General features: G+C 43.0%; 1 protein-coding gene across 1 annotated transcript in view; it reads left to right on the top strand.

The window, feature by feature from the left end:
• Nucleotides 1-15,339, top strand: part of LOC128446262 (LIM and calponin homology domains-containing protein 1) — a 73,693-nt gene that overhangs the window by 39,449 nt on the left and 18,905 nt on the right. Inside the window, exons 5-9 of the mRNA XM_053429265.1 lie at nt 3,244-3,274; nt 6,452-6,562; nt 7,721-7,919; nt 12,913-13,171; nt 14,409-14,645. Of these exons, the coding sequence (XP_053285240.1) occupies nt 3,244-3,274; nt 6,452-6,562; nt 7,721-7,919; nt 12,913-13,171; nt 14,409-14,645 (837 nt within the window). The remainder of the gene's footprint in view (nt 1-3,243; nt 3,275-6,451; nt 6,563-7,720; nt 7,920-12,912; nt 13,172-14,408; nt 14,646-15,339) is intronic.

The raw sequence follows: 15,339 nt of genomic DNA, 5'->3' as shown, positions 1-15,339 counted from the left end.
CTGCATCGGACAATACACCAGTTCAGGGCAAACACAAACAACTAAATGGGAGTAAATGGAAGTTTGTACGAGTGTGTGTCAGCAGAGCAACAACGGCATAACTGTTCTACACAACCAGTCTTTGTCCAAATACAACAAGAAGCTTTAAATCACCCACAGAACCACAGCTCCCACTTTGTTGCTTGGTAAAAAAGCCATGTGCTTGTTTTTTTTTGTTATATATAAACTCTATGTTTTAATGTGAATGTGTCGTCATTCACTGGAGGGTTCAGAAAGGTCCTGCTTGAGATGGAGGGTGGAGAGAGGACGGAGCTAATGTTAGCTAAGAGAGGAGCTGCTCCACCGGCTCTGTTTGGACAAAGACATGATTGAGAGGCTGTGTGTGTGTGTGTGTGATTGTGTACTTTACAGTATTTATATATCTTTTTACTCTGAGCATGTGTGCAAGTTTACAGTAAAGGTAATAGCCCATGCCTCGTTGGCCTTATTGTAAATAAGGAAATCATGACGTTTAACTTTTCAAAGCAATACATTTTTTCCCTGATTGGTCTACAAAAGTTAAACAAATCCAGATTGTGTGTTTTTTCATTCTGAATTAATAAATAGAGGAACTTAACATAAGCTTTCATCTAGGATTTACCTCCCACTCTTTTGAGGTAGAGGTATTAATTTCTTACAAGGTACAAGGAATTATTTTTATCCCCATTTGTCTGCATAAATAAAGGGTATATTGACAATTCATCACTTATTAAATAAATGTAGTTTTTCCCCTTCAACCAATAAACATGTAGAACAGATTTTAAATCAGGTGACAGACTGTGTTATTTTAAAATACTCATTACAAAAGCATGTAAAGAACAGTGAGCTGCAGTGGTTCATATCGTTCGGTGAAACATGATTTCCACACTCTGAGAAAAAGGTTCCACTCTTCAAAATGTCAGGAATAAGGAATCCCAGACCCGAGAGGAAATATCGCTGTCATTGTTTAAGTGGATCCGCTTCTATTTCCAGTTGTTGTGTAACATCTGTCGTACAGGATATTCTTTCCCTGCAGCAGTTTCCCTGCTTCCCCCCGCGTCGCACCGGACAGGTGTTTGCTCCTCTGGGAGACAGCTTGGGACAGGGAGGGCGTAAAGACAAGACAGGTTGTGGAACACTGTGAGCTCAGGCCTGAAATATATCCTGTCCCCCTGCTCGTTGATGGAAACGGACAGAAGTGGAAGGTGAAGGAAGGTGGAGGAGACCTTTTTGTTGAATGTGTAAAAATGGATTTCCATCACAGCTGGTTTTGAAATAGGTGTGATGGAAAAGAAAAAACACGTCTTTAGGATTTATTTAATATTGATCAGTAGTAAGTTGCTTTTTGTCTGCTCCATCATAGAGTCATACACATTGTGATATTCATAGTAATTTTTTTAACCAGCCCTGACACGGCATGGAGCCCAGTTGAGAACTTTATCAGATTTCTCTTGACTAGATTTAAAAAATACATTAATACAGACCTTAATTATTATATTTTAGATTAAAATTATCATTTAATGATACAACTTTGCTGCAAGCATTTAATTAAAAGAGAACACGGATGATAAATGAGCATAAAAAACAAAGTCTGATTTTCATTGTTAATTGTCTCATGAAATCTGAAAAATCGTTGATGTGTCATTACACTTTTTGCACATCTTTAAAGTAAATGTTATGTATAAAGATATGGTTTTTAAATAAGAATCAAGTCAAAGCAATACCTTTAACTATTGTAGGTTATCTCCAAATATGACAAAAACAAAACTAATAAAGGTTTTGGTTTGTCATCGATACTGTTTGTTTCTGTCAGCCTCAGTAACCATGATGTTATTTAAAGTCTCAGGAAAGACAACAGTAGAATCTGACAGATGTTCCTCTGGCCTGGCCCCTGAGTGTGATCTCATATCTGGTGGAATCTGTTGCATGTGTCCCTCAGGTTCACCTCTGCAAGGTAACAGCAGAGACAAGCTGTCTACCTGTCGCACTGTTTATCTAGTCGGCTGACAAAGAGAGGAGGAGGAGGAGGAGGAGGAGGAAGGAGAGGACTGACACTATGTTCCCTCCAGCTGCTGTCACCTCGCTCTTCACCTCCTCGTCTTACATTCCTTTCTTCCCTCGCTCACTGCTGTTATGGAAAACTCATGCAACTGCAATTTAGGTTTTTACCTGCACGTTGAGTGAGTTGGGATCTGTGACCCTTGGGCTCTGGAAACTCCCCTGATGTTAACATGTATTTTTGCTCTTTCTCAGAAGGGATATATTATACAAGAAGACATATTCTTATATTTCAGTGATAATGCTGTTGTTTATTTTTGACAGATATTCTGTGATTTAACTCAAATGAATAGAGAAGCCTCAATCTACTTCTATAAAGTATTTTGTTTGTTAATACCTGCTCCTGAAGTGAACTTTATATCTGTAAAAAAAAGTTTGACTCTTTCTGGTTTTGGTGTGATTGGTCTTTTGGTCATAATCCAGACTAAAGCATAATGATGACCACATTTCTTCACTCGGGTGCATAGACTTGTCCAGAAGGGTTTGGCAGCTCCTTGTTGCCTCTCACTTAAAAGACATTTTTAAACTTTGTGCCTTAGGGTTTGTGGATTGTTGCATATTTGACTTTGAAAAGTTAGCTTCTCGTGTGTGTCATTCTTCCAACTCATGTCGTCATATCTCTTTATGCATGTTTATGTATTTCCATCTATTCTCTTAAAAGTGCATTGCAGTTCCACACCATGTGTGCTGGGGTCAGTTTAACTGCTTCACTTCCCATTTATAGCTTCAAGCCGCACGATCCACAGTCTTGTCACTTTGGCAGCACGTGTGGCGCTAAGTGGCCTCGGCTGTGGTGTCTGTGCACTGCACCTCCCTCACTACACTTGGCAGTCAAAGCATCTGACCGCCACTGAGACGCACTGTCAAAAAAAAGAAATGAAGAATGAAAAATGATGAATATCAGTGTAAGAGAGCAGCTGTAACCATCCTAACACTTTTTGAATCAGAGAAACTAGACGAATATTCTTCTACTGTATGTTGTGATTGAATCCCTGAGTTACTGAGGCGGTGAGTTCTCCCTGCGTGGGCTGAACTCACCACAGATTCCCACATAGTTTTGATCAGTTTTCTTTTTGCTGCTGCTTTGCATGGATATGTGGGAGTTCGGGCATCTTAGGTGTCTGCTGCTATCGTTGTGTAACTCAGTGTCTCTGTCTCGTTCTCCAGGGGAAGTGACTGCAGCCGAAAGCTGAAGAATGTAAGTGACTCTTCTGGATTACAGTGGGATAATGTGCTTGTGTTCTAAGTGTACGTTTGGAAGGAAACAGCCCTGTGTTTGTGTCTGTGCTGCGGTTGTAATCCTTTATTTCAGCTGCCTGTTCCAGCTCCACCACTTCTGTTCATCCCACAGCAGCTCTGTGTCGTTAAATACTTCATGTGGAATTCCATTCATTCTGTCTCGTCTATTCTAGATTCCTCTATGCAGACCTCATCTCCTCTATCGACCCCGTCTCACACATTTCACTTTACCAGCTTTTGAAATAGACTTTATTAAGATGCATTACACATTTTTCTGCCACTACTTACAGATTAAGAACATTTTATTTCACACGTACTTAGATTTTTTGTGGTTTGGTCCATGTCCCGTCTGCAAACATGGAGGAGAAGAGGTTTATGACCACAGTCCATGGTTTTGATATCAGTGCCGGTCTTTCCAGTTTGACTTGTTCTGCCCTCCCAGTTTAAATGTGTTTCTTCAGGTCTTCTTTCTTTGTCTCTACTGTATATTACACACATAACTTTACTAATTATATCAATTGAATAAATAGAAGGTAATTGTAACTCTACTTTATCTGCACTTAGTCGCTTGATTTGTGCCTCAGCTGCTTTTTTTTTGTGCCTCTTTTTGTTTTATTAGAAATATTTAATCCTCAATACCTACTCATTTCATACCTGCTCCCCTCAACTGCTCTTCATCATCCCTCTCCTCTGCTCCTAATAATGCTGCTTTAAGAAGTCCAACACATAACAGTAGCCCTGCCCACTCTGCAGTCAAAGCGTTCTCTCTCTCTCTCTCTCTCTCTCTCTCTCTCTCTCTCTCTCTCTGTGATGCTGCCGTGCACTGTTCAAGTTATTGTGTCGAGCTGCAGAGCTGGCAGCGGCTGCTAGCTCGTCCAGCTGACAACACACAGCCACAGCTCAGCCAGAATTTACAAGCAGTAGCAAAACAAACGGCCTGTGAACCTCCAGCAGCTGCTGATGCTCCGAGTCGCGGCTCCACTGTGGATCTACCCTGCAGACTCAGGATTTGATAGCAGCTGTCTCTGCTGCACGTCACATATTGAGAGGTGAAGGAACTGCACCAAGTGAAATTTGCTGATGTGGTAAACAAAAGAAAAAAGGTGTTGTTTAGCAAACAGATGGGACAAAGAGGGTATCGCGTGAATGGATGGAATTCTGCTGGAGTCATGAGATGACAGTTTAGCTGTTGCAGGTGGGAACAGGAGGGGGGGTTGTGCATTTGTGCATTTTAATAATGGATATAGGGACTTTGTACCTAATATTGGGAAGTGCTCGTCTGTGGATTGGGGCAGGTTTGTGTGTGTGTTTTGTGTGTGTGTGTGTGTGTGTACATTGTAGATGTTTTTTTTTTGTTGATTCATGCCTCTGCATCACTTGTGATCAAGTGTGTTTGCACATGAAACAAAGAGATGACTGTTGTTTTCAGTGGAACCTCTTTGACAGGTCTTTCCACATCTGCTAGAGAAGGACAGCTGCTGATTCTCAAGTGGCAGAGCAAGTGTGACACTGTGCATCATGTGACTGTCGGGCCTGTCAGTTATATTTCAGTCAGTCAGAAATCCCCCGGATGTGTTTTCTTTCATCCACTGTCGCTTAGCCCAAGTTTGATGTTGCATGTCAGAATCATGTGAGCGCAATCGTGCATGTACCCCCCCCCGCTGTGTTTGTGGAGTACAGATCAATATGGATGCGTTTAAAGCAGAGTAGTAAAGGACCGAAACACAGCTGGTGCTGACCCACTTCCAATGGGAGCTGGCACGGATGTGTTCATTGTGCTGGTGACAGGGAAACAATCTGCTGCTCTGCGTACTCCAGTGTGAAGATGATGACCCACAACCACAGCAAGTGCAGCACTGCTTTAGCACAGCTCTCTTTGTGTTAGTGGCATTTCGTGCGGTAGCAAGATGTGCAGCTATTTGATATGAAGATGAAGGACAAACCAGCAGTTTGGATCTTTTTAATAGAGTTCTGGTTTGATTCCAGGTGTGATGTGGACGTGTCCTTGAGCAAGAGACACTGAAATCTCTCCCAGATGTAGTTAGGCTGACCCTCTGTTAGACGAAAGTCTCTGTGTGTCTTCTGATCAGCTGACCGGTGTGTTTACACTGACGACTGACATGAACACATTAAACCACGCTGAGCTTTCTTATCAAAGCAATCCCAGTGGAGTGCTGGTTGACATGGACACGGTCAATATGGCTGACATCACTTTGCCAACAGGGCTACAGGTGCAGCTCTCCCAGTGGACACAGCCAATCTGTACATTCTGCATTTCGGTCATTTGGCTAATTCCATACTTTGGTTCTTCCATCACAGTCGGCACCATTTCAAGGCACAAGTAAGACACAGCTCCTGGTTCCACTGGATTATGGTGCTGGAAGGAGATGAAACTGACCTGGTCTTTCGTGCACTCTGGGCTAAGTGGGTCTACAGGAGAATATAAATCACTTTGGTGCCTGGAGGTTTGATCAATGTTGGTGAAAGTGCTTGAGCCTGTTCTCAGGGTCAGAACAATGACTCGGTCTTGTCATGTTTGTGCAGGACGCCTCGAACTAACATGCAACTTCTTTGAAAGAGGCTGGATTGTAGGGGCCAGGAAACCAGCTTGTGTCGGTTTGTAGATGGAGAAAATGAACGGAACAGAGTCGAGGATTGTTGTAGTGTTTTGCCTGAAGCACTTTTATCTTCCTTTAATGTAAAGAGAAAGACGGTTGCATGTTTCAATCAGTGTTAACTTTGTCCGTTATGTCTACGGCGTAGAACCCGAAACACGACCACACAGCATCTTCTCGGATGCTATTTGCTAGCTTCCCTCCTTTTTCCTTGCTATACATCATAACATTACTGTCTTACCATGTTGATGGGGTCAAGAGGGCAAGCAATAGGTCAAGCTGATAGTGAGCGCCCTCTGCTGGATCTCAAGGAAGACTACTTCAGACAGTCTGGAGTGTTTCTGACTTTTCAAACTAAAATTCTAAAAGGTCGTTATAGTTCGAATATGAACTTTAACACCAACACAGGCTCAACTTGTGTGTTGGGATGTGTTTGTGCATCCGGGCTGTTACATTTTATCCAAAATACCATTGTATAGGAATGTCTCATGTCATCATAATGTATTTTTTCTGTGCCTTAGGTTTTAATCACCATCTACTGGTTGGGACGTGCTGCCAACGGCTGTACCTCCTACAACGGGCCCACGCTGGACCTGAAGGAGTTCGAGGGCCTGCTGTCACAGATGCGAAAGGTTTGTCGAGTCACATCTGGTGATAGAAAAACAAAGCGAAGGTTAATTAGGCCCCATATACACACACACACACACACTGACAGCAAGTCTCTCGCCATGATGTCACCCTCATCATGGCAATTTATTCCACAAAGTGACGTCCCTGTGCTTTTCTGTAAAAACCGAGGGAATTACTGCCAACTCAGCACAACCACTTCCCCAGATGTGAACACGTCGAAGCAAAACAAAGCCACGTCTCCATGAAACAAAAGGAAAAAATAACAATGGAATTGGATTTGGAAAATCTAAGCAAAGCACATCAGGTGCTCACATTTAAGGTTGAATCGGTCAGTTCACTCCTAGGGCTTATTAACTGGAAACTGGATGTTGGGATAGTGGAAAAGGAAGAAGCAGGTGATTCCCCAGCTGGACCTTTACAGAACCTGAAACTTTGGATAAAAATTCTGACAGTGATGAAATAAACAAATGAAAAGAACTTGAACTGTAGTAGAAAACTGATCTCAGAATTGAACCTTGGATTTTAAAGGATATTTTTGCACCCATCCACAAACCTTAGCGGTGCACCCTCACTCTGTGATGTCATGACTTCACCAAAGACATAAATCACACAGAGATGATGTAGTAGTAAAGCCTTCTTGAAAGCATAATAAAGACTTTGTCGGGGGGGGGGGGGGGGGTCTGGGAGTTGCATAACAGATGGTCCCGGGGTCAGGAACAGGAAGTTGTTGTGTAGACAGGAAAGGCCTCTCCCCACCTCCCATTAGCTGCACAGACATGTTCCAACTGTAGACAGACAGAGGGAGGGGTCAGCGAGGTGAAGAGAGAGTGATGAAGGCAGAAGAGAAGATGGGGAAGATGCAGAGGATGATGGATAAATGGATGTGGGAACACTGTGAGATGTTAGTGTGAGATGTTTGAAGTGGACGTCCAGCACAAGTTGAGTTTTAGTTAATTCTAGGGTTATTCAAAGGAAATCTTTGGTCATTTTCTTTCTTTTGTACATGTGCAGTTTACTCACCTGTGTATTCTTTATAACGTGTGTGTGTGTGTGTGTGTGTGTGTGTGTGTGTGTGTGTGTGTGTGTGTGTGTGTGTGTGTCTGTGTCTGTGTCTGTGTCTGTGTCTGTGTCTGTGTGTGTGTGTGTGTGTGCTTGTCCAGGAGGCGGAGGAGGCAGAGAGCCCGAAACGCAGCATCCGGGACAGCGGCTACATCGACTGCTGGGACTCCGAGCGCAGCGACTCTCTCTCCCCCCCACGCCACGGCCGCGAGGACTCGTTCGACAGCCTGGACTCCTTCGGCTCACGCTCACGTCAAACCCCGTCGCCAGACGTCCTGGTCGCCCGCGGCAGCAGCGATGGTACGAGACACTGTACTGGGAATGTGGGATGTAGTAGAAGAGACTGTTAAAAGGTTGCAGGTTGAAATCCGTTGAATAGCCTTTGTCGTGTTAGTCACAGGCATTTATCTTGAGGAAGGGATGTAATTCGGTACAGGCTGTTTTGTTTGGCTGGATTGTGGTGCACCGATACAGTGTGTAGATAAATGGGCTGCATTGTCCTCGTAGAGCTACTGTAGTTAAGCCTGTAGTTTTCCCCCCCCCCCCACCCCCCGGGTGTTTTCACAGGACAACTCCCAGTGTTCAGTCAAAGGCTTTTTCAAAAGAGAAACGTGAAAGGTCTCAGTGATATTTTCAAGTCAATGTATGGCCATTGTTTCATTTTATTTAATGCAACAGCTATAGGGAAGAAATTCAGAGCAGGTTGTGCTGATTTAATTTGATTCAAATTTAATGTAGGCTATAGACACATGCACTGAATGAGGTAGTTTGTGCCTGTGGTGCTGCCGCAGTGAAGCTACTTGGAACTATAAAGGATATAAGTGTCTGTATCTGCAGTTAGAAATTCTACATATCAGGGATCCTGTGTTTTGACACTTTCTGACCTTTGACCTGGATTATATAATGAGCTCCTTTCCTCTGTTGTCAATCTGCAGTGTCAAAAAGCTGAGCTACAATAACACACAGTCTGTCACATCTGTTTCTCTTTCTCGTTTAAAACATTTCAGTTATGCAATATTCACACAAGGCTCCAACAAGATTACGTCCTATGACTGTGTCAGCAGACGTCAAACACAAGATGTTAGATTTGTGTTTTTTACCTTCTGATAATTACCAATTCTGACTCAAATGATGCAATTTGTTGGATGTGAAAGGATTTGAAATACAACCATGTGTCTGTTTGTTTTCCTTCAGATGAAACATTTCTTTCTTGTGTAATAATTTATCATTCACATGGCAAATCAGTGTCCCGTGACTGAGATAACAACTCGTCAAGACTTTCAGCTGTAGTTTGAACACTGAGAAACCAGATCTCTTTTAAACTACACTCTTTGTGGGTTTATTTGTTTATCTGTAACATGTATGTGAGTGAATGGACGCCACAGCCACTAATACGCATCGCCAAGCATGCATTCTCTCATTGCAAGTTTTGACACCTGTCACTGAGGATTTCCTGTCCTGCCATTGATATCCACACAACAGTTCCTCTGTGCTGAGTGTTTGTGCCTGTGGTCCTGGGCTACGGCTGTTTGATGGTTCCCTTGAAGCGCGGCAAGAGATGATTGAGAGAGAGAGAGAGAAAGAGAGAGAGAGAGAGAGAGATATGAAGCGTCCTCATCCAGAGAAACAGGGGAGAGAAAGAGGTGCGGTTGAATGAATGGAGGCTTTTAGTGGTTTTTTTGATCTGACACTTGACTCATCTGTCAGCGATGACGGAACCTACGAACAAAGAACACAGTTCCATATGTTATTATATCCTCATTGTCCTGACAGAAGATAGAACAGAGGCTCTTTGTTAATCCTTGATAGGATTTAGGAATATGAATTTAGATATCACTTAATAAACAAAGAAATGAATGTATAAATGCCCTTTACCTCCTTAGTATTTCTTCGATTTGTACATTTTATTCTCTATATATCCTTGACAATCCAGTATCTCCTCAGTTTTCAGTGTTTTTTTTAAGGAGGTTGCATAAAATAAGTTTAGACAACCTCATATTGGCATGTAAAGTTTTACAAAGCAACAGTTTTTACACAATATTTAAAGTTTAGGTCAAGAGAAACGTTTTTATGTTGTGTGTTGGAGTCGTAAATGAAGTTAAAATACAGTTTGCACGTCACTGGGAGCTGTTGATTGCTGCTCTGCATTCGAATGTGACCATTTTACATTTTATTGACGGCCTCTTAAAGGTTACAGCACTGGTGACGAAGTGTAAAGAACATTTCACTAAATACAGAGAGAGGCCGAGCATCCTGCCAGACTGCATTTCTGTTTTGAGGGAAGTGCAAAGCAAACCGATGTGGCCTAAAGCTCTTTGTGACTCGGTCAGGTTCAGCTGAAGTTATTTGGTCCTAAACATTAATTTAGTTCAAACTGTTTCACGGAGATTTACCCGTCTGATCATATTTCTAAGCCCTGACCATTATTCTCATATTGTCAGTGTTGGGATCAGACCCAGGAGGCACAGGTGAGAAAAGTGAGACCGGGAACAACAATGATGTTATCAACCAATCACAGGCGACTCTGAGAACACCCAGAACAAGAGTATCCATTTATTAACAGGCACAGAGGCTGAACCCGGGGAAGGTTTCCGCTGCCCCGGCCTTTTCAGACAAAAACAACCTTTCACTATTCAGACCTGCAAACCGAATTCACCCTGACGGTAATTAGGAAACAGGAAAAATGAGTTTTACTCGATCTCCGAAAAGAAATTCAATATTGGAGACGTTCTTTTGTTTGGGGCAAAGTTTGTCGATGGAGACAGTTTTGATAAAAGAAGCACTTTGTACTCCTGGTTCTAATATTGTTTTAATCTATCCTCCTCTTTTACTATAGTTGTGTAGGAAGAAACCAAGGGTCACTGAAACCTGAATAAAAACCTGAATGACGGCACCAAGATGGGTTTAAGGGTTTCGCGGGAAATATTGTACAGTTATCAGATTTCAAATTTCCAATATATATAAATTGTCTCTAGTTGCTTTAGACCTGCACTTTAGTCCAGATATTTTCCTGGTGGCTATACGTGAGAAAAATGTTTTCCCAGTTAGTTGCCACGAACATTTTATGGACCCAACTTTCAGGACCAAATCTCATCCCTATGATTCACTGGTGACCTGCCTGCAGCCCGCCTCTCTCTCAATGTCAGCTGACATTAGCTCCAACCCCTCCTCATCCTTTTAGGGTTGACCTCAAAGAATGAGCAGCATAAATAATAATTGGGAATAAGTGGGTTTTTCAACACATACTTAGAACCAGGCTTCTTTTAGCCACACAAAAAGCTCAGCACATCTGTGTCACATCATCGGAAAAACTGGAATCGTATTTTGTGTCCTTGAAGGTGTCATCATGTATTTCACTTTATTGCTCTCTGAGATTTTCAGTGTATCTCTGTCGATCTTCATTTGTTTTTTCTGTTCCCGCTTTTCAGTCACTTCAAACCACATTGAACTGGAGCCTTGCTTTTCCTTTTCCCGTGTAGCATGACTTGCATGTTGACGGTTATTGATGTAAATAAGATTCTTTTGAAGCTCCGGTACAGTATGAGCACCGACCCGGGACAAACGCTCCGGCTTCAGTGTTACCACATGTGCCGGGAGACGAGCCCGACCCCGTGAAGACATGTGCTGCTCCTTAGAGATGGACTCGGATGGCAGAGTCACTCATGTTTCCGGCTGATGGGTTAAGAGGCATAATTGAACCATTCATTGTCGGGGAGTGCGGATAACTCAAGGCCTCTGTTGGACCTCGTTCTGTCAATCTCTGTGGATCACATAAAAAAACAAAAAGCCTATTCATAGAACGAGAGGTTCTTCACGAGTTCAAAATGTGACGTTTATTTCCACCGATAGCTGCGGTCGCCTCCTCCACGTGTATCTGCTCAGAACCAACTGGAGACTTCTTATGGGTTGAAATTGTGGGTTTATACTTGGAGAATATATAAATTAAGTCATATATATTCGTAGGTCATAGATGGAGCCCACATGCCTCCACTGGGATTCCAGTAGCACATGTGCTGCACATCTTGGGCAGAGGAATTTCTGGGAGACCTTGGGTAAAGCATGGCAGGTATCCGTTTTCTGCAGATTGGACGTATTGAGTGTTGAGTGGAAAGAGCAGAAAGAGGCCTTAATGACAGTGGAGATGAGTGGTATGCTTAGGGTAGATCCCTGGAATTATAAACATGTGATGTCATCAGTGAGGCGCTCTCAGGATCACATCAGAGCGGAGGAATTTAAGACTCCGAGCAGGAAAGGTCCTTGAGCAATGCCCCTCTGTGAATCCAGGTGTTTCCACTGACATTAAAGTGTTTGAATCTGATTCACACAGACACGATGGCATCCTAAGTGAATTCTTCCGAGCTGCAGGCTAGAATTTAGTCTTCATGAGTTGCACGGTACAAATATAGTAATGATTCATGTTGGTTGTTTTGTGTTGGGTCGTCAACCTGCTCGGAGCTGATTTATGTTCTGCCGCAGGAATGCACCACATATAATAACACAGTAAAGGCACTATAATGTTTTGTAGGCCTGTATAACCTGATGGTTTTGAGGGGAAGTCTGAGTGTTAATCAATAGTTATCTTGCTCCTCGTCTTTCTTTTACTATTTATTCTCTCCCTCCCTCTTTCCCTCGCTCCCTGTCTGTCTCTGACCATGACTCAGCAGCCTCAGTGCTTCGTTTCCCTCTCGGAGGCTTAAAGGGGAATCACAGGCAATTTTCAAAAGCTGTTATCAATCAGAAAGTATTGCAACACACATGAGACACTGTGGATTCATATCCTTCGTCATAAATGCAGCAAAGATTCCTGTTCAGCTACAGCACATTGACATAACTCCCTCCACCAAGGACGTTGTGTCTGTTTGTTTGTTTTTGTTTCATCAGTAGAATAATGCAAAAAAGAATGTGTTTTGTTGTTATTTCAATATTTTGTGAATCTCAAACTATCTTTAAAGTTGGAGGTTAAGGTAGAGTTAAGTTGTTTTCCAGTTATCATAGATTGATATTCATAACATCCAGGAAATGGACGTTTTTGTTGAATTTCCCTTTCAATACGTTTGTTGAACAAGGTTTCAGTCAGTGACCTTTATCAGAGTTTAGAGATTAGAACTCTTTTTAAATTGAATTAGTGTATTATTCACCTCACATCTACATTATGAAAATAAACTATATTTAACTGTCAATGCCTCTTAAATACAAATCAGATTTTTAATGATTTATCTGCGATGTTCATAGTAAAGGCTCCATGACACCCTTAATAATCTCCTTCATCCCTTCATCTCCTGCTCTGAAACAGGCCGTGGAAGCGACTCAGAGTCCGACGGCCCCCCCCACAGGAAGGCGCCGGACATCCGCAAGGACGACATGTCTGCGCGGCGGACGTCCGTCAGCGAGCTGCGAACCGCCATGCCCTTCAACCAGTACCTTCCCAACAAGAGCAACCAGAGTGGATACGTTCCCACGCCGCTGCGCAAGAAGAAAAACGACAAAGAGGAGGGAGCACGCAAGAGCTGGAGTACTGCCACCTCGCCTGTAGGGGGAGACAGACCTCTCAGGTGAGTGCGAGGAATCGGAGAGACTTTAAAATGACGATGGGAAGATATGTTATTATTCAGTTGGGAATTAAACAAACAAACTCCTACGCTTTTTGGTAAATTTTGGCTCGATCTCACATATTTTGTGTTTTTTTCTAGACACAGTGCAGAGTGAGCAAACTGTCTTGACCCTGGTGATGAGGAGTGTAGGAGCTTAGTGAACAGAACAAGTTATACAAACATGAACTTATGTTTGCCTGATATTTATTTCTTTCTTTCAAATAAGGATTTTAGCTGATTCAACTTTTTCTCACCTGTAAATCTGCATCTGTTATGATGATGTCGTCTCCATTCTGCAAGTTGGATGTTTGAAATAGTAGATTTAATCTAGACAGAGTGATGTATTGGTGGAGGAAGGCATAATTCTAGACGATTGTGTGGCTCAAGCTGTCACTTAGTCAAATTGCACATTTCAGCTTTTGGTTATTTCTTTCTGTCCAGTGCAGCTCAGTTGGGGGGGGGGGCTGATCGAGGCCAGATGTGAGCTTCCCTCTGGTTTCTGACTCCCATCGAAGCACAAGTGTGAAAACATGGTACATGGACAAAAAGGCTAAATGTACGACAGCTCTGGGATCGTATTTATATTTGAAGCATCTGCTCCTCAGTGGATCTCATGTGTTTGAACTCTCAGATTCCTGCTGGCTCGGTGGATTCAGTGATGTGCTTTTGATCAGTGTGCGATGTTGTTGTTGGGGCGTGAGAGGAGAAAGGGAGTGTTAGGGTTGTAAGGGCTAATGTTGTGAGGCTTTGGATGAATAATTGTTGGAGGACAGCAGGAACTTGGTCTTGATCTTACCTCCTGTGGTCTATGGTTGTGAGTAGGAGGATATACAGCAGGGAGATTGTGTGTGTGTGTGTGTGTATATCACCCATTGTTTGCTGCTGATCTCTCATTCCCCTTGGTTAAAGTCATCCACCATTTTATTTTTGCATCATCAAGTCCTTTTTATTAATTTGTATTTATTGTTTTCCTTTTCCTCCTTTTCCTCCTTCTCCACCTCCTTCCCTCTTGTTGTGTTTATTTGTGTTTCCCCCTTTAACCCTAATTTTACCACCTACCTGCACCTAATTGTCCATCAACACATTTGTGTGTTTCCCTCATCGTGTCGTTGTCACCATGCAATAACCTTCATGTCCTTGTTGCTAATTCCGCTCCAATGTGATCAAATCAAATGTGTGTGAATGGCTGATCCAACAGTCCAGATGAAGTCCGTAGCTTAGACACCCCGAGTCCATCCTCCCCCCCGCCCCTTGAACCCCAGCCACAGATTCACCGGGAGGATGAAGGGCCGGGCTCCGTCTCCATACCTAGCATTGAGATCCACGCGGCGAACAGGAGGAGGAGCAGTGACCCTCCGCCCTGTAGCGTCCCCCAGCCCCGCCCAGAGCCCCGCGCCGACACCAGTACACACCTGACGGGCGCCTCTGCACAAAGGTCTTCACCTTCATTCATCTTTTCTTTCTCTTAACCTGAAATCATCAACAAAGTCATTATTGATAGTGTGATTATCAGTTTATATGTTCATATTGTTTCTATGAAGATTCTTCTGAGTTTCCTTCAGACACTTAATATGTCATCTGAAGCTGTGCGGTGTCTGATTTTGAAATATTTCCCAAATGTCACTTGAGGCAGATTTAGGCTGCGGATGTTTAGAAAAAGAAAAAGAATATTAGTTTGAGGAATTTGACAGAAGTGAGATTTACCAGACCTCTGAAGCTGCACACGATTTAACACACTGGAGCCTGCAGGCAAACTGACAGTGGTCAGGTTGCATTGTGGGTCATGTAGGCACCAGGTTTAGACAGGTAAAAATAGATGTGATGTATTAAAAAGGATGATATCTCTGGTTCTGCTGCCTCACCACCACCTCTGAGACCCCAGTGTGCAGAGTGAATTACATTTTTCAACGACTGGAAGAGTTGCACTTGAGACTGTCCTCTGCAGCACATCTGTTCCCGTCAGTGAGGATAATCCACACACTTCAGTTTTTCTTTGCCAGGACCTTTCTCCTCAGTTCAGATTTGTCCCAGCTGCTGTTTCCATTCGGCTACTTCCCTGTGTGCCCCTGTTATTACCAGGTCATCGCTTCCACTGCTATTCTTATCCCCGAGCAGCCCGACAATAAGTT

Source organism: Pleuronectes platessa, chromosome 8 (genome assembly GCF_947347685.1).
Source record: "Pleuronectes platessa chromosome 8, fPlePla1.1, whole genome shotgun sequence".
Classification (NCBI taxonomy): domain Eukaryota; kingdom Metazoa; phylum Chordata; class Actinopteri; order Pleuronectiformes; family Pleuronectidae; genus Pleuronectes; species Pleuronectes platessa.
The sequence above is the reverse complement of the archived record's forward strand: the minus strand, read 5'-3'. Positions and strand labels throughout refer to the sequence as shown.